The sequence below is a fragment of the Penicillium atrosanguineum genome (assembly GCF_028827265.1).
Source record: "Penicillium atrosanguineum strain IBT 20685 chromosome Unknown utg000006l_segment0_segment0, whole genome shotgun sequence".
NCBI lineage: Eukaryota > Fungi > Ascomycota > Eurotiomycetes > Eurotiales > Aspergillaceae > Penicillium > Penicillium atrosanguineum.
The window spans coordinates 1282380-1299267 of NW_026623138.1; the positions used below are offsets into that span (position 1 = coordinate 1282380).

Here is a 16888-nt window from a genome sequence, read left to right on the forward strand (position 1 = left end):
GGATTATGGAATAATTACGTTGAGGCTAGAGGCCGAAGATCGGAAGAAGTCCTATACAATAATTGGAGAAATTATGTAGAAGAACTAGGCACCTATGCAACCCGCCAAAACAACATTTGAAGGCTTGTTCATTCAGCAAATTAATTCAGGAAATTATCATGATTAGGACTCTACTGCCTGTCTAATCCACTGGACTAGGTCCACCCATTCAGGCGGAATATCTTCCACATGTCGTAAAGTACCCAAGATCAACCTCCGACCCGACCCGTGGGCAAACCACTTTCGCGAAGATAAATGCATAGCCAGACCATGGAACATCAAAAGAATACGAGCTAACCAGTCTCCCTGCCTCACCATCTCGATAAATGCATCGCTGACCTCTAGAGGCCATCCTAAATTTCCATTTCCAGCTGGCCACCTATCAAACACTTCCACGAGCAGCTCGTACGTCTTTTGACAAATGTCTCGCTGTGGAGGGTGACTTTGATCAATGACTGCTTGGAAGTCTTGAACTTTGATTTTTGCCGACCTGGTCGCATTCATTAGCTTCGGCTCATCCTCACATGGCTAATTAGGTTGGGATTTTCTCACCGATGAAACTCTATTGACTTTGGATCTGCGCTATAGTTGAATGTCAGTTTGTAGCTCGGTAAAATCAACTTTTCAATCTTACCTGTTGGTTGAAAGATACTCTTCACTTTCGCTACTCCGATGGATCCATTGGTGCATGGATGCTTTCTCGCCTGGGTGATATTCCTTTAATTTATCGATCAAAATTGAACATCCGCCCAGGAACGAACGAATCATCAGAATCTCGTGCAAGGGATCATCTGAATGTCCGTCTTTGCAGACGCATGGGTATCCGGTGACGAAGATAAGTACCAAAATTGAGCAGGCAAAGGTCGCCTCGAGGTTCTGCGGATTGCAGCTCAGGTTATGGCCTAAGCCGCCGATGGCTTGGTTTTGATATGTGAGGGCAATTTCCAGCCATGAGGAGGACTTTTCAACTTCTAATGATGCAACATGGAGCGCGCCGACTGCTAACAAGCCGCTCATGACAAAATCATGGTTTGTTGCGATCTGGGGAAGCCCCGTTTGCCAAAAGTCCATGTCCACTTCATCCTTGGCTAGGGAAGGAGTCGTTGCAATGAAGGCGTGATGAAAGAGACGCATCTCTTGTAATCTCGACAAAGGTGCAACAATTTCATTTTTGGGAGTGTTTGGCTGACTTCCAATGGTTGTCTCATCAGTATCGCTTGGTAAGCCCGAAAAGGGTTTTCTTCTTGGTTGGGGTGTCTCATAAGTACACTCCTGCTCTCGTTTCAAACATAAACTGCACGCCGGCTTTTTCTCATCACACTAATAACACAAAGGTCAAAGTCACTACTCATGCAAACCTTCTTCACTGGCCCGAATCATGTCTCGGGGGCTAACGGGGGTGGGCTAACCTTGACGCGGCGTTTTTTGCATGGCACACACCCCTGTCGAGACTTGGAATGGCAGCGACGTGGCAGTCCTCGCATGTTGAAACTGCGCAATAGACATACTGCGCGGTCTCGGTATATAGCGAAATACGAAACACGTCGAGTCGGGAGCGGGCGTAGGAATCCCGAATGCCGAGATACCAGGTACGAAGTGGATCCGATAACATCCACATGTTGGCTGCGCCTCGTAACAGATGCATAAGCAAGCCCCCACGATCTTGTTCTTTGGCGAGCTGTTTACCGGATTCGGTCTTTTATGGGTGCCTGAAATGTTCAAGCGCCTCGCTTGTCTATTTTGAGCCCCGGGGGCGGTGCCATGGAGTTCCTGATCTTTGTATACAATCTCAATGCCGTTTCTAAAAAGAATCGAAATGCCCTGACCAATTCCACTCAACCCAAGGTCAATTTACCTTGACACATCGACAACATGGTGGCAGTAAAGTATATGGGAGAGTATAACTATATCCCTTCCATACCAGCAGCTGTGATCTTCGCCGTTGTGTTTGGCATAGCATGTATAGCACATTCATGGCAGATGTATCGCAATCGGACATGGTTCTTCATTCCGTTCATATGCGGAGGCATCTGTAAGGCTATCATCCATCGGCTACTTTGATAAAATGCTAATGTTGATTCAAGTTGAAATCGCAGGATACGCTGCCGTTCGAATTCCCCCCTATTGCACTCAAGCTCCCATCTACTGACACTGACACGTTCAGCGCGCTATTTCCTCAAACCAATACCCAAACTACACCATCGGCCCGCTCGCAGTACAGGCCATTCTCATTATGGTAGCGCCTTCGCTTTATGCTGCGACTATCTATATGACACTCGGTCGTATCATGATTGTCACCGGCGGAGAAAAATACTCGATCATTCGCCGATCATGGCTCACCAAAATATTTGTTTTCGGCGATGTGATATGCTTCCTCATTCAAGCCGGCGGTACGTCTTGCCCCTTTTCGACATCAATCTGGAGTAGTCGCGAACATAAGCTTATAAATAATCCATGAAGGCGCCGGTATGCTCGTCCAAGTCAGCACAGCAGCAACCGGCGAAAAGATCATCAAAATTGGCCTGATCGTCCAAATCGTCTTCTTAGCTCTATTCCTCATCACTAGTGTCAGCTTCCACCTTCGACTATCGAAGAACGGATCGGCATATTCGATGCAGGTCCCTTGGAAGAGACACCAGTTGGCGTTGTACATTACCAGTGCGCTAGTCTTTGTGCGCTCGATCTTCCGGTTCATCGAATACGCTCTTGGGAGTACTGGGCCGTTGTTGCAGCATGAGTACTGGTCTTATATTTTTGATGCGAGTCTTATGGTTATTGTCATGCTTGTGTTTAATGTAATTTATCCCGGTGAGATTGGAGATCTTCTCCGGGAGAGGAAAAAGGGGGATGATGGAATGGAGTTGCTTGATGAGCAGAGGTATGCAACTGGAAATTACCCATAGAGGATATTCACATACACAATACGGCGTCAAAGGCTACGGGGTTATAAAGGAGGCATGAGTTTATACAAGTCTCAAACATTTGAAATTTCTATGTGAAAGCCGGATTTTTTTTTTGGTAATTACTCGTCGCGATCACATCCAGATGTCGCATTTTCATCATACAGCCCCGGCGGTATCTAGACCGATTTACCGCGACAGAGCAATGTCATCAATTCTCATGATCATCTTCACAGTCTCTGCAGCCAGCTCGATAGCGCTGGTGCTGACCAGCAGGGGCTGCAGAATGTTCTCCTCGGTGATATCGTCCTTCACACCGCCGCTGCGGATGCTGACACCAGCGTTGTGCTGGCCCTGGGCGTGACGGTGGCGCAGCTCGGTGACGACCTTAATGGAGTTGAGACCGGCGTTCTCAGCCAGGGTGGTGGGGATAACCTCCATAGCATCGGCAAAGGCTTTCCAGCAGATAGACTCGGTGCCGGTGAGCTCACGAGCACGCATAGCCAGGGTGTGGGCAACCTCAATTTCGGGGGCACCACCACCAGCAATCATAGCGCGCTTCTTCACGAGACAGCGGATGACGCAGAGAGCATCGTGGAGGGATCGCTCGGCCTCGTCCAGAATCAAGCTGTTGGCACCACGGGCAACAATCGAGACGGTCTGGTTGGTTGGCTGGGCGGCTTGCTTGATGCCGGTGATCTTAACGTAGCGAGCGCCGGAGGCCTGGACCTCCTCGATGAGGTCGGCGGTACCAAGCTTGTCCTCGGTGAAAGAGTCGACGTTGGCAACGGGTTTGCAGCCAAGAGACTTGCACAAGAATTCAACCTCGTCACGCTCGATGTCCTTGATGGCCAGAATCTTGAGTCGGGAAAGGAAGTGGAGGGAGAGCTCGTTGACGGCGTCACGGAGGATAGACTTCTGAATCAAAAGCACGTTACACTTGGTCTTCTGGATCTTCTTGACCATGTTCAACAGGTACTGGCGCTCCTCCTTCAGGATCTTGTCCATCTGGCGGTAGTCGTTGACCACGATTTGGTTCTCCATCTGATATGGGTCAGTCTTGTCCTTCAATAATTGGAGGCTGTGAAACATACGTCGGGCTTAGGAGGGCTCAGCTGGAACTGAATGAGACCTATCCGGGCCTTTTCAATTCTCGTGGGGCCACCGCTGCTCTTGATGACGGGCTGGTTCATCACCAGACCGTCAACCATCTCACTGTCTTCAATTGTGCCTCCAACCTTCTTCACAATGCGAATGTTGCGCAAGTCGACATTCTCGGCGGTCTTAGGGTCCACAACCTTCAACACGGAGTCGACGGCCATCGGGCCCAGCAAGCCGGAGTGCTGGGAAACAATCTTGGACGAGAGGGAGGTAGAGGCGGCTTGCAAGAGGGTAGCGCGGTCGGTCAGGCTGATAGGGCGGGACATGTTGTGGAGGATCTCAACGGCGGCGTTGGCGGCGCGCTGGAAAGATTCGGAGATGACAGTGGGGTGAATGCCCTTGGCCAGCAGGCGCTCGGCGGCACCGAGCAGACTGCCAGCAATGACAACAACGGAAGTTGTACCATCACCAGCCTCAACATCCTGTGCAGCACTGAGGTCGACCAGCATGCGGGCGGCCGGGTGCATAACGCTCATGTCCCTCAGCATGGTGTTTCCATCGTTGGTCTGCGGGGGTTAGTCGGAACGGTCGATGGACGAGAAAAGGGGATTGCGTACGATAATGGTCTGTCCTTTGGGGGTTTGGATCTATGCGAGCATTAGCATCTTGCAGACCCTCAATAATGGGTGGTGTGGTGTACTCACCATCTTGTCCATGCCCCTAGGTCCCAAAGACTGTTTCCGTGTTAGCCCCTCATCTCCGTAGATACAAATGTTTTGGGTGGTCGTACTGTCCGGATGGCATCGGCAACAGCTATGAAATGTTAGCAGGAAGCTCACACGGAATCAAGAACACGTCACATACCTCGAGCAGCGAGAATATTGGATGACCGCACGGCCATGGGCTTCTCCTTGTCCTGCACACTGTTTAGCAACGGGCCACACACACAACTTTTTGGCGAAGCACACCTTGAAGGAGGCATTGCCACCAGATCCCTGAGACATTGCGGTCGCCATTTTGAATATCTTAATTCAAAGCAACCGAATTAAAAAAGGATAGGGGAAAGTCGAGTTGGCGGAGGTGGAGGACACACAGGGAAATTCTGCGAGTTTCTGGGGCGGTGATGAAGCTTGGCGCTGATTAGTGAGTTGAGCTCGGCCACCGCAGCTCTGCTACATCACCATCCATCACCTCGCGTTATACCCGATTCTCTTTCTTCAAATTCTTGAAGAACCAACCTTGCTCAATATTTGCATTTCTCATCCTTTCGCTTTCAATTCTTCTTGTCTTTGCCCCGATCCTACCTTCTCAGCCCTAGGCTGTCAACACCTGCAGCATGCCTAGCGCCACGGGATCGAACTGGGAGAAGTACCAGAAGAACTTCGCCGACGACGAGGAGCCCGAGAAGAAAATCACTCCCCTCTCAGATGAGTAAGTAACCTTTTACAATGTGATTACCAAAACCGAGTCCGGGCGATGGATGGCTGACGTCGACTGCAGTGATATCGCAGTACTCAAGACCTACGGCGCCGCCCCCTACGCGACCGCCCTCAAGAAGCTCGAGAAGGATATCAAGGACAAGCAAAGCAGCGTCAATGAGAAGATCGGCGTGAAGGTGAATATTTATCCAGCTCTCTGGACCCCCTTGGACCACCGGAGCTCACACGCGCCTAGGAATCCGACACCGGTCTCGCACCTCCACACCTTTGGGATGTTGCCGCCGACCGACAACGGATGGCAGAAGAGCAGCCGCTTCAAGTGGCTCGCTGCACAAAGATTATTCAGGATGAAAAAGACTCGGACAAGAGCAAATATGTCATCAACGTGAAACAGATTGCCAAGTTCGTCGTCAACTTGGGAGAGCGCGTGAGTCCGACAGACATTGAGGAGGGCATGCGAGTCGGGTAGGTTCAGCCTTTGGTGGGCCGGGAATGCTTTTGCTGATACGGGATTAAAGTGTCGACCGAAATAAGTACCAGATTATGTTGCCGCTTCCGCCCAAGATCGACCCCAGCGTGACGATGATGACTGTTGAAGATAAGCCCGATGTGACCTACGGCGATGTGGGTGGTTGCAAGGAACAGATTGAGAAGCTACGAGAAGTTGTCGAGATGCCCTTGCTATCACCAGAGCGTTTCGTCAATCTCGGTATCGACCCGCCCAAGGGAGCTTTGCTCTACGGTCCTCCCGGTACCGGTAAGACTCTCTGCGCTCGTGCAGTGGCCAACCGAACCGACGCAACCTTCATTCGTGTGATCGGATCTGAGTTGGTGCAGAAGTACGTTGGTGAGGGTGCCCGAATGGTGCGTGAGCTGTTCGAGATGGCCCGCACGAAGAAGGCCTGCATCATTTTCTTCGACGAAATTGATGCTGTCGGTGGAGCTCGATTTGATGACGGCGCCGGTGGTGATAACGAAGTTCAGCGAACCATGTTGGAGCTGATCACTCAGCTGGATGGTTTCGACTCCCGTGGTAACATCAAGGTGATGTTCGCCACTAACCGACCTTCCACACTCGACCCTGCGCTGATGCGTCCCGGTCGTATCGATCGTAAGATCGAGTTCTCACTACCCGATGTTGAGGGCCGTGCCAACATTTTGCGCATTCACGCCAAGAGCATGTCCGTTGAGCGGGACATCCGATGGGAGCTGATTTCACGACTGTGCCCTAACGCAACCGGTGCCGAGCTGCGCAGTGTTGCGACTGAGGCAGGCATGTTTGCGATCCGTGCCCGGAGAAAGGTGGCCACCGAGAAGGACTTCTTGGCGTCAGTGGAGAAGGTCATCAAGGGCAACCTCAAGTTCAACTCCACAGCGACATACATGCAGTACAACTAGAGATCTGGGTGGCTTCTTGCATGAGCGGGGTGGATAGGCTGTACGACCATTCTAGTTTTGTCATTTTGAGGTATTGCCTCGCTTGTGGACCAATTTATAATCTACAAATGCATATTGCAGTGTTAGTAGTCTGATGGTAGGGTAGCTTGCTAGGTTACTTACACCAGGGTGCCATGTAAGCTATGTGATCGTCAATCAAATGCAACATTGAACGATTGCTTTCGATATCGCCAATCCTCATCAATTGTTTCTCTACAATAGCAGTAAAGTATTGCTGCCAATGAGAAGACATCAAGGCCAGCTCAACGATAACCCTGGGGAATTGGTCATTTATCTATAAGGTGTTGCTGCTAGACTTTAATTTGGTGGTTTTTAAACCATCGTCTATTACACATATGCAGCATATACAATTTTCTTCACGATAAAACCTTGAAATCATCTGGGCAGTTGGCATATATGTAGTCGCTGGATTCCTCAATCCTAGCCTTGGAAGGTTGCTCTATGCCGGTGGAGCACATTTTGGCGGTGCATCTGGACCTAGGTAAGCGCATGGTTCTGTACAAATTAACAAGTAGCTTGAGAAATCTTCATAAGGAGCTGGGGAAAGATGTTTTAAACATGCAAAGTGGTCCGATCTATACAAAGTTTTCGATACCGACCTTCCTTACAGATCCTGAAATATATGTATTCCATGTCCCAGAGCCGAGATGAGCATGTTATGACCTCAATTAATATTATACCTAGGTAGTTTCCTGGAAGCTGTTGAAATCCAAAGGTGAAGCGTGAAAGACAGGAGTTACCCCATATAAAGAAGCCGATCAAAAAGCCGATCGAACGGATCATAAAATCGGGGGTTGCAAAGCAGGTCTTAACGACATCACGCTGACCCGTCTTCTTCCGAAGCCCGTGCAAGAATGCCGAAGGAAGCCCGGCTAAACCATAGGCCACGGTCACGTGTGAGCCAGAAGCCCGAGGTCATGTTCACTGTGGAGTCACACAACACTAATGCCTCGCTTTTGATTGGCCTACAGCCCTAGAAATCCCATCCCAGTCGACGTCGTTAGTCATCACAGACGCCAGAGTTGAACTTCTCGGGTTTATCCTGGAGTAGTTGCCGTGGCAGGAGTTCCCCCATTCCACCTCTCCCCTCATCAATCGATTCCCACCGACCTCGGTGTTCTCTCTTGTTTCGGGTTAGAGAAGAATCTCTTTTTAACCCGTCATCATGAGCTCTATGAGCTTGCGGAGCCTTGCTCCTTCCTCCAAGGTGCGTAGCCGAGCTGCGACAATTTTCGGCCCGGCTTCGCGATAGATCTCTAATTCCCATCTCAATAGGTCTCCCGGATTTTGAACAGCCAGAGACGCCTTTTCTCTTCTTCCCGGCCCGCCGGTACGCATTCCGCTCAATCCTTCCCTCCATTTCGTCACTAACGACTTGCTATCAGCCAAGATCTGGTCCAACGGACCGCTGCGCGCCAAGGAGTCCAATGGCTACATCTGGGACAAGTACCCCGTGATTGTAAGCCGACACGCCGCATCGATTGATTAGACGAGATGGAAGTCTGACTATTGCAGGACCACGAGTACGATGCCGTCGTTGTCGGAGCCGGTGGTGCCGGTCTGCGCGCTGCCTTCGGTCTGGCCGAGGCTGGCTTCAACACTGCCTGTGTTTCCAAGCTGTTCCCTACTCGCTCTCACACCGTCGCCGCCCAGGGTGGTATCAACGCTGCCCTTGGAAAGTAGGTTGCCTTTAATGAGATTTCTGGGCACGTGCCGAGCCGAGACTGACTGAAATCTATAGCATGCACGAGGATGACTGGAGATGGCACATGTACGATACCGTGAAGGGTTCAGATTGGCTCGGTGACCAGGATGCGATCCACTACATGACCCGTGAGGCTCCCGCCTCCGTCCGCGAGCTCGAGGGCTACGGTTGCCCCTTCTCCCGTACCGAGGATGGCCGCATCTACCAGCGTGCCTTCGGTGGTCAGTCCAAGGAGTTCGGCAAGGGTGGCCAGGCCTACCGTTGCTGTGCCGCCGCTGACCGTACCGGACACGCCCTGCTTCACACCCTCTACGGCCAGTCTCTGCGCCACAACACCAACTACTTCATTGAGTACTTCGCCCTCGATCTCCTGATGGAGGACGGTGAGTGCCGCGGTATTATTGCCTACAACCAGGAGGACGGTACCCTGCACCGCTTCAAGGCCCATCACACCGTTCTGGCCACTGGTGGATACGGACGTGCCTACTTCTCTTGTACCTCTGCTCACACTTGCACTGGTGATGGTATGGCCATGGTTGCCCGTGCTGGTCTCCCCAACCAGGACCTGGAGTTCGTCCAGTTCCACCCTACTGGTATCTACGGTGCCGGCTGCCTGATCACCGAGGGTTCCCGTGGTGAAGGTGGTTACCTGCTCAACTCCGAGGGTGAGCGTTTCATGGAGCGTTACGCCCCTACCGCCAAGGATCTGGCTTCGCGTGACGTTGTGTCCCGTTCCATGACCCTGGAGATCCGTGAGGGCCGTGGTGTCGGTCCCGAGAAGGACCACATCTACCTCCAGCTGAGCCACTTGCCCGCTGAGCTGCTCCACGAGCGTCTCCCCGGTATCTCCGAGACCGCCTCCATTTTCGCCGGTGTCGACGTTACCAAGCAGCCCATCCCCGTCCTGCCCACCGTTCACTACAACATGGGTGGTATCCCCACCAAGTACACCGGTGAGGTCCTCGACGTCGACGAGAACGGCAACGACAAAGTTGTCCCCGGTCTGTTCGCCTGCGGTGAAGCCGCCTGTGTGTCCGTCCACGGTGCCAACCGTCTGGGTGCCAACTCCCTGCTCGATCTGATTGTCTTCGGTCGTGCCGTCTCTCACCGTGTCCGTGAGATTTCCACCCCCGGCAAGCCCCACAAGGAGCTCGCTGCCGATGCCGGTGCCCAGTCCATCAAGGACCTCGACTTCGCCCGCAACGCCGATGGTTCCAAGTCCACCCACGAGATCCGCAGCGCCATGCAGAAGGCCATGCAGACTGATGTCTCTGTGTTCCGTACCCAGGAGTCTTTGGACGAGGGTGTCAAGAGGGTCGCTGACGTCGACACCTGGTACGACCAGGTCCAGACCAAGGACCGCAGCATGATCTGGAACTCCGATCTTGTTGAGACCCTTGAGCTCCGCAACTTGTTGACTTGCGCGTATGTGCCCCCGTGACCAGCTTATATCCAATCCAGCTAACCCTCATTGCCAGTAACCAAACCGCCGTCGCTGCCGCCAACCGTAAGGAGTCCCGTGGTGCTCACGCCCGTGAGGATTACCCCGACCGTGACGACAACGAGTGGATGAAGCACACCCTCACCTGGCAGAAGGAGGCCCACGGCAAGGTCGACCTCTCTTACCGTGCTGTTGAGGCCAACACTCTGGATGAGTCCGAGTGCAAGGCTGTACCGCCGTTCAAGCGTACCTACTAAGCTTGATAATTGGGACGTGTTTGGAGGAGTCCATGAAAAGACCGTGCTTTCTATTTGACTTGTGTTACTTTACCATCCTGTATAGCCATATTTTTCCTTTATCGGGCGAAGAGTTGGTGTACTGAGAGCTATTCCCTCAGTTGTTTCATATCACTGGATTTTCTTTTTTTTTGACTCAATTTCCTTGGCCTCTCGTAGTGTTCTAACCCGTTCTGCGTGCTCTTTGGAGGATGCTAACAAAGAAGACCTGCCCAACTTGTATTACAATTCTGTTTTCAGAGTGGAATGCAGATCTCCCTGGATCGTGCGTGCTAATTAGATCGAGCAGGCCCGGCCCTTCAGGATACATCTCGTCTATTTTGGGAAAGGGAATTCGTATCCCCCAGTATGCTATCACAGTCACAAAGGCGCATCTACGCCATGGCGCTCTTTTTATTCGGTCTAGAACTGGAGACATCATCCTGAACAAAGAGCTCCACTTCATTCACCAGGCAATACGAGATGCAACTTTCCAACTCCCCAATTGGGGATATTCGTCGAGGCCCGTCGAGTCTGGTCCACGGGTGACTTTGGTCTTATCATTCACTCCAACCTCAAGCATTTTGTTGTGATTATTTCTGCAAACACGCCCTTTCTGCCTTTCCTTCAACCCCCCTACTTTGCTGCTGGATAAGCGTATCTACACTCCATACTTGTCTTTTCAACAACCACTGCGATGCATTTTCTCTTTCCCCGAGCTTCGAATAATGGATGCTCCGAGGGCGAATCATACTATGTCTGCTCCGCGGGGTCTTTTCGTGGATGTTGCTCGACTGATCCATGTGCGTCGGGCAAATGTTCAGACTATCATTCGACCACATTCCAGACTACGTCCTCGAACTCGAACTCGCATTCGACCACTTCGGCCAGAAACACTCCGACTGCAGGTCGGACGTGCACTGTGACGGAGCAAACCATCTCCACGGCAATATTGACGAGCTCTGGAGTTAGCCTTAGCGTGGATAATCAGACCAGTATCCTATACGTTTCAGCAACGAGCACCCCCCCAGTCGTTCCAACCAGCGGAACCACCAAATCCACGAACACAGGAGCCATCATCGGGGAAATTCTGGGAGGTCTAGCAGGTCTAACCATCTGCGCAGCGCTGATATGGATCTGCCTCCGACGCAAGCAACAAGCAAAGCTCGACATCAGATTGCTCTCGTCGTCATCTGCCCAATCTCCACATGGTCGAGAGATATCTTCCATCCGCGCGATCACCCACCTACCACGAAAATTCAACACTCAACGATGGAACGCCGATCACAAGATCGTTTCACTCATCCCCAGACTCCCAGACATCGACAACATCTCAGACTCCGTGGTAAGCCCACCACTCACAAGAGGCACAGGAGGCACAGGAGCATCCCACACAAACACAACCATCTCTAGCATCAGCTCATCAAGACCAAGTCTAAGCCTACACGGCCCCTCCATCGGTCCATCAGAACGCTCGGCCTTCACCGCCGGCATCAGCAGTATCTCCTCAAGATCGACATCCCAAATCCCGCAAATGCCTTTAACCCCTCGAATCCAACCCCACACATTCCTCTTCCCCAAGCTCTACGATACACCAGTCAACTGCTCACGCGCTGAACTAGCCCCATACTCCTGCAGCGAACTAATTAAAATACCCCTCGAACAAAGATCGAGGAATCTGAGGCCACATGGACAACTACCCAAACTCAATTCAAAACCAACAGATCCCCCTCTCCCATCCGTTGATAGTATTAGCCCTCTAGAGCTGAGCAGCCCGACATCGATGCCTCGCGAAACACGACAAAGACTCGTCACGTCAGACTCGGTCGTTCTAGCTGCGAATCTGGATCGGTACTCTGTGCCCATTGTGCTGGCGCCTAAGCTCCAGGAAGAATGGTCCGGTGATCCGGAATCGGATCATGTTATGAGATTTCTGAAATATGAGAGGGGGCATGTTGTTGAAATGGCGGAGAAAGAGAGGGGTGGGGACTCCTAGGGTCGATGAAGATGTTTTGTGTAAGCAGGATCCATCGGGAGGACTGTTTTGACGATAAGAAATCTCCCGTATTGGGTGCTGCATGTCAGGCTTGGCTGAGATGGAGATGTGAACCACTGTTTTCTAGGGTTGATTTCAACTTGCCATGCATTCTCAACTATTCTGCTCTCAAGTACAGTAGATTTTGAGAACAGTTTACAGGATTTGTTTCATTTCTGATAAGGCTACATTTTTACACTATCACATAGTCGGTGTTTCGTGTCATTTCGCTTATGATTAGTGTTCTGATTGGTGGTAGAGTTTGGACGCGGGGGTACTAGGGACACCGTCTTTTCAGAAATGACTCTTTTTGAAATCTAATAAACAAACAACTTTTCTAGGTCCGTCTTGTTTAGCATTATACCTTGCAACCTTTAGACAAAACCATGAACTACATAATAGTCCTATTGGCTTAGTGTGTGATATATTTAGGGTTGGAGGTATCATCTCGAGGACATGAAAGGCGATCATGGTGACCGCTGTACTGTTTTATATTGGGAATAATCTTTCATGCATGTTTATCTATATAGTTGTTGTTATCACTAGTGTGTTAAAGTAATTGATCGCGTTAGCGCCTTGGCAGTGGGTCCCGAGGAAAGCAAAGTAGTAGTTTGGGCGAAAGGGGATTTCGCTAATGACCGTAATGAATGAGGCTTGCGAAATACCTAGTCTAAATCAATTCATTATAATCCCTCTTTTTCTCATTACCTCGGTGGCGGTGCTATGATTCTTGCTGTGATTCTCGCTGTTGGTATCAATTGCCAGCCACGGAACATATACTCACGTATCCTGGAGACGCTGCATCGATGAGCCAGTCAGCTCTATGAGATCGAAATAAAAGCCCATTCACAGCAGATATTTGATTGTCCATTTTAGTCAAAGTCCAACCCACATACGTTGCCAATGTCTTAGCAGCGAGGCACTAAGAATGATTTTGCGTGTTTCAGGGCGGAAGCTGATTTTGTACACCTTTGACACTCACTCTTTTTCTCGGCCTACACCGGAGATCTCGCTAAGCCTGATTAGATCATTCATAAATCAACCGAAGCTCCGGGGGCACAGAACGTATTGTGCTTTTGTGTCTAACGACTTATTGCAAATTACCATACAGCCCATGAAATATTCTAGGTCGGGGTCCCGACTCGGTATAGCCTTAGCGATCTTGTTCGTATCCGATGCTGAGTCATTTATAAACCAGCTCCTAGCAGTGAGAACTTTTAAGAATAATCTTGTCTCGCCCTGTTAACAGAGCTTGGAAAACATCGAAGCTTCATTACTGTCCTATAGCCTTCAATTAGCTCCTCCAGCCGGTCGCAATGGATCTCTTTCCACAAGAACCGTACCGTTCCGCTCGTCTCCTCTACCGTGCCCCAGAGGAAACCCCGGCGGACGATGTCTTCTTCCAAGCTCTCTACGGCGACCCCTCAATCGGGTCTATGGCCTCGCGTGCCCTGCAACGGCCGCTCAGCACCAAGGAGCGGAAGGAGATACGAGCCAAGGCCGAAGCTTCGATGTTCTTGTCAGTCCTGATATGCATCATCCCAGATGAAGGCTCCGATAAGGAGCCCGAGGTGATTGGTGCGATCTATTTGAAAGAACAAGCTCCCCTTTTCACACACAATCGCACTCACGATTTCGGAATTACTATTGCACGCCAATACCAGAACAAGGGGTATGGGCCGGAGGCTATATCGTGGATGCTGGATTGGTCTTTTTTGACTGCGGGGCTGCACCGCGTCGAACTGACGGTCTATGAGTGGAACGAGAGGGCACAAAAGGTGTACCAGAAGCTTGGATTTGTTACTGAGGGACGTAGGCGGGAGTGTTTGTGGAAGGGCGGGAAGTGGTGGGATTGTATCCATATGGGCATTTTGGCGCATGAGTGGGAGGCGAAGAAGAAAACTGCTGATTCCTGAAATGCTGATTGATGAATGCGACAAAGAGGGACAATTTGACAAATGAGATGGTATCAGCTTCCAAATTATTTAAGAACGTATAATGGTGGTTATAGGTTAGGCTTGCAGAGTTCGATATGTACAGACCTGGCTTTTCTAGAAGATGGTCACAGGGCACTTCTAGCATCGGTGGTGTTATACTTCGTCTCTGATCGACACGGGTTTGGCGGCACAGAGGTGTCTAAACAGTCGCAAGTTCCTGCGAATGTTTTTGATCGTCCGTTCGCTGCATTCTGATGCCTTGACCATTTGAGAGCAAGTTAGCGTCTGGCATTGCATCATATCACTGATGAAAAGCAGCTTAAAACGGGGGTCCGTCTCGGTACCATATCGCGCTGGCATTCTGGTAGACCTCAGGATAAGGGTGCTGAGGAGAATGCATGTCAGGGTATGTAGGGATATGAGCCGAGAAACAAAGCGAGAGTGTCTGGGGGTTGATTTGGTTTCGAATTCTACTCCAGGATCGTACCTCCCATATATATAAATCTATATATATATATATTTATACAAGTTGCCAAGGTTGACTGCCAGGGCTATACACAGAGTTCCAAAAGGAAAGACATACCTTTGAAGAGAATAGAGTGCGAATCCCGAATTTGAGGAATAGAGTATGTCAACCCCCCGAGTAAACCCCGTAGCGGGGACCCTGGGTGTATGATTGACCGCCATTTGTGCATCACAATATTTAACTTTACCCGTGGGACCACCCACCGTTGAATTACAGTAACCGCTTAACCATGGCGGCCCTTTACTGTGCGCCCCCCTCGAGGACAGTCTGTAGATGATCATAGAACCCAGCCAAGACGGAGCTATACCGATACGTACCCCTGGAGCCATCCGTTCCCACCAGTTCTTCCATGGGCTGACAAACCTACGTAAGCTTGCGGAAACCAAACCTATTTGGGAAATAAGCTTGAACTGCCAATGTCAAGCGGGAATCATTGACTTCAACAAGAGGGGCAATTCGAATCCCTATTCCTGATCGATTGGCACACTATTGGCACATCAGACTCAGACTTGACCATCAACCATGTTCCCCACACAGCATGGGTGAAGAAGTCCGGGCGAATGGCTCCCAGGGTCCATGTTTCATAAGCACAGCGATCGGCGGAGAGCGGAGTGGGGCAAGTGACGAAGAGATGATCCAACATTGACTGCAGAAAGGTTCCTGACCTATTTAAACGCTGCCGCAAGTAGACTTCTTTCTCTTCCATTCCACTCTGAACCCAACATTTCATCGTAATGTCTCCCAAAGTCCTCGTCGTCCTCACCTCCGCCAACGAGATCCCCGCGATCAAGAAGCCTACAGGCTGGTATTTGGTACGTACCCCGCGATCAACTTCCATACCTGGCAACATTTTACCTTGGGCCGAATGAATAAACGACTACCCCGGCCACCCTGATTATCCTCACACCACTGGTACGGAATAAAATCACTAACAAGATCAAAGCCCGAATTCGCCCACCCCCACCATGTCCTGCACAACAAAGTCTCCCTGACCATCGCCTCGCCCAAGGGCGGCGAAGCCCCTCTTGACCCATCCTCCGTCGAAATGTTCAAAGACGACACCTCGGTCAACTTCCTTAACAACCAGAAAGCCCTCTGGACCAAGACCGAGAAGCTATCCGACGTGCTTCCTCGCGTCAACGAGTTCGATGCCATTTTTTACGTCGGTGGACACGGGCGTACGTCAATCCTCTTCCTTGACAAAACATATCAGAACAGTAAACTAACAATTCACAGCCATGTTTGACCTTACGTCCGACGCCACCTCCATCAAACTAATCGAGGCCTTCGCTGCCGCTAAGAAACCCGTCGCGGCCGTCTGCCACGGCCCCTGCGTTTTCCTGAATACCAAGGGACCCTCTGGCAAACCTCTCATCGCCGGCGCGCAGGTGACTGGATTCTCTAATGAGGAGGAGGACCAGGCTCAGCTTTCTTCTGCGATGCCGTTTATGCTGGAGACGGAGCTTGAGAAGGTGTCTGGTGGACACTTTGTCAAGGCAGCCGAGCCGTGGGGGGAGAAGATCGTTGTGGCCAAGACCGAGGTTGGTGGGGATTTGATCACAGGTCAGAACCCCGCTAGTGCGACTGGGGTGGGTGAGGCTATTCTCAAGTCTCTTGGACTTTAAAAGCTTTTAGATTTATGGTTGGGTGAGGAAGGAGAATGATGTAACCGAACACAATATGATATGATATGTTATACGCACTATACACATCTACCGTGTATAGAGAATAAGTGTAAAGTAGGAGTGAGAGAGGCTTTCAAAATTCAGTAGCGAAAGGGGAATAGAGCAAAGCAAAGCAGAAAGAAGCAGATAGTGGGAACAGGAACAGGAACAGGAACAGGAATAAAATCAGTATCAGGAACAGGCCCAAATTAAAATTAAAAATGATAAAATGGGGAGAACGCAAATGGATATCGAATGTCTTGTCCAGCGAGCTGGGAATGGCTCGAGAACAAAACACAATAGATCAAAAATGTTGCAACCAACGTCAATCATAGCGCGGTATTTCGTTGGTCTCATATTCCCGGGTG

The 16888-nt window shown here is 50.7% G+C and overlaps 8 protein-coding genes across 8 annotated transcripts; 6 read left to right on the forward strand and 2 right to left on the reverse strand.

The window, feature by feature from the left end:
* Nucleotides 1-162: 162 nt before the first annotated feature.
* N7443_007607 (Zn(II)2Cys6 transcription factor domain-containing protein) lies at nucleotides 163-1657 on the reverse strand (the record flags this gene model as incomplete). Its single annotated transcript, XM_056887663.1, is given in 5 exon segments — nucleotides 163-567; nucleotides 592-616; nucleotides 674-1359; nucleotides 1449-1530; nucleotides 1548-1657. The coding sequence occupies 5 exon segments, from the start codon at nucleotides 1655-1657 to the stop codon at nucleotides 163-165; spliced, it is 1308 nt and encodes a 435-aa protein (XP_056739354.1).
* A 254-nt stretch (nucleotides 1658-1911) lies between these two features.
* N7443_007608 (RTA1 domain-containing protein) lies at nucleotides 1912-2942 on the forward strand (the record flags this gene model as incomplete). Its single annotated transcript, XM_056887664.1, has 4 exons — nucleotides 1912-2071; nucleotides 2124-2146; nucleotides 2204-2429; nucleotides 2500-2942. The coding sequence occupies 4 exons, from the start codon at nucleotides 1912-1914 to the stop codon at nucleotides 2940-2942; spliced, it is 852 nt and encodes a 283-aa protein (XP_056739355.1).
* Nucleotides 2943-3128: 186 nt separating this feature from the next.
* N7443_007609 (chaperonin-containing T-complex subunit CCT4) lies at nucleotides 3129-5056 on the reverse strand (the record flags this gene model as incomplete). Its single annotated transcript, XM_056887665.1, has 7 exons — nucleotides 3129-3983; nucleotides 4034-4606; nucleotides 4658-4687; nucleotides 4745-4774; nucleotides 4831-4853; nucleotides 4905-4956; nucleotides 5009-5056. The coding sequence occupies 7 exons, from the start codon at nucleotides 5054-5056 to the stop codon at nucleotides 3129-3131; spliced, it is 1611 nt and encodes a 536-aa protein (XP_056739356.1).
* Nucleotides 5057-5376: 320 nt separating this feature from the next.
* On the forward strand, nucleotides 5377-6877 carry rpt1 (proteasome regulatory particle base subunit RPT1; the record flags this gene model as incomplete). Its single annotated transcript, XM_056887666.1, has 4 exons — nucleotides 5377-5471; nucleotides 5541-5655; nucleotides 5715-5944; nucleotides 5998-6877. The coding sequence occupies 4 exons, from the start codon at nucleotides 5377-5379 to the stop codon at nucleotides 6875-6877; spliced, it is 1320 nt and encodes a 439-aa protein (XP_056739357.1).
* A 1225-nt stretch (nucleotides 6878-8102) lies between these two features.
* Nucleotides 8103-10340, forward strand: N7443_007611 (succinate dehydrogenase [ubiquinone] flavoprotein subunit; the record flags this gene model as incomplete). The annotated part of the gene is made up of 6 exons (XM_056887667.1): nucleotides 8103-8144; nucleotides 8213-8267; nucleotides 8323-8396; nucleotides 8453-8616; nucleotides 8679-10067; nucleotides 10121-10340. The coding sequence occupies 6 exons, from the start codon at nucleotides 8103-8105 to the stop codon at nucleotides 10338-10340; spliced, it is 1944 nt and encodes a 647-aa protein (XP_056739358.1).
* Nucleotides 10341-11055: 715 nt separating this feature from the next.
* N7443_007612 (uncharacterized protein) lies at nucleotides 11056-12354 on the forward strand (the record flags this gene model as incomplete). Its single annotated transcript, XM_056887668.1, has 1 exon — nucleotides 11056-12354. One exon carries the CDS (start codon nucleotides 11056-11058, stop codon nucleotides 12352-12354), a length of 1299 nt encoding a protein of 432 aa, XP_056739359.1.
* A 1355-nt stretch (nucleotides 12355-13709) lies between these two features.
* On the forward strand, nucleotides 13710-14309 carry N7443_007613 (GNAT family N-acetyltransferase; the record flags this gene model as incomplete). Its single annotated transcript, XM_056887669.1, has 1 exon — nucleotides 13710-14309. One exon carries the CDS (start codon nucleotides 13710-13712, stop codon nucleotides 14307-14309), a length of 600 nt encoding a protein of 199 aa, XP_056739360.1.
* Nucleotides 14310-15590: 1281 nt separating this feature from the next.
* On the forward strand, nucleotides 15591-16481 carry N7443_007614 (type 1 glutamine amidotransferase domain-containing protein; the record flags this gene model as incomplete). The annotated part of the gene is made up of 3 exons (XM_056887670.1): nucleotides 15591-15668; nucleotides 15800-16034; nucleotides 16093-16481. 3 exons carry the CDS (start codon nucleotides 15591-15593, stop codon nucleotides 16479-16481), a joined length of 702 nt encoding a protein of 233 aa, XP_056739361.1.
* Nucleotides 16482-16888: the final 407 nt, after the last annotated feature.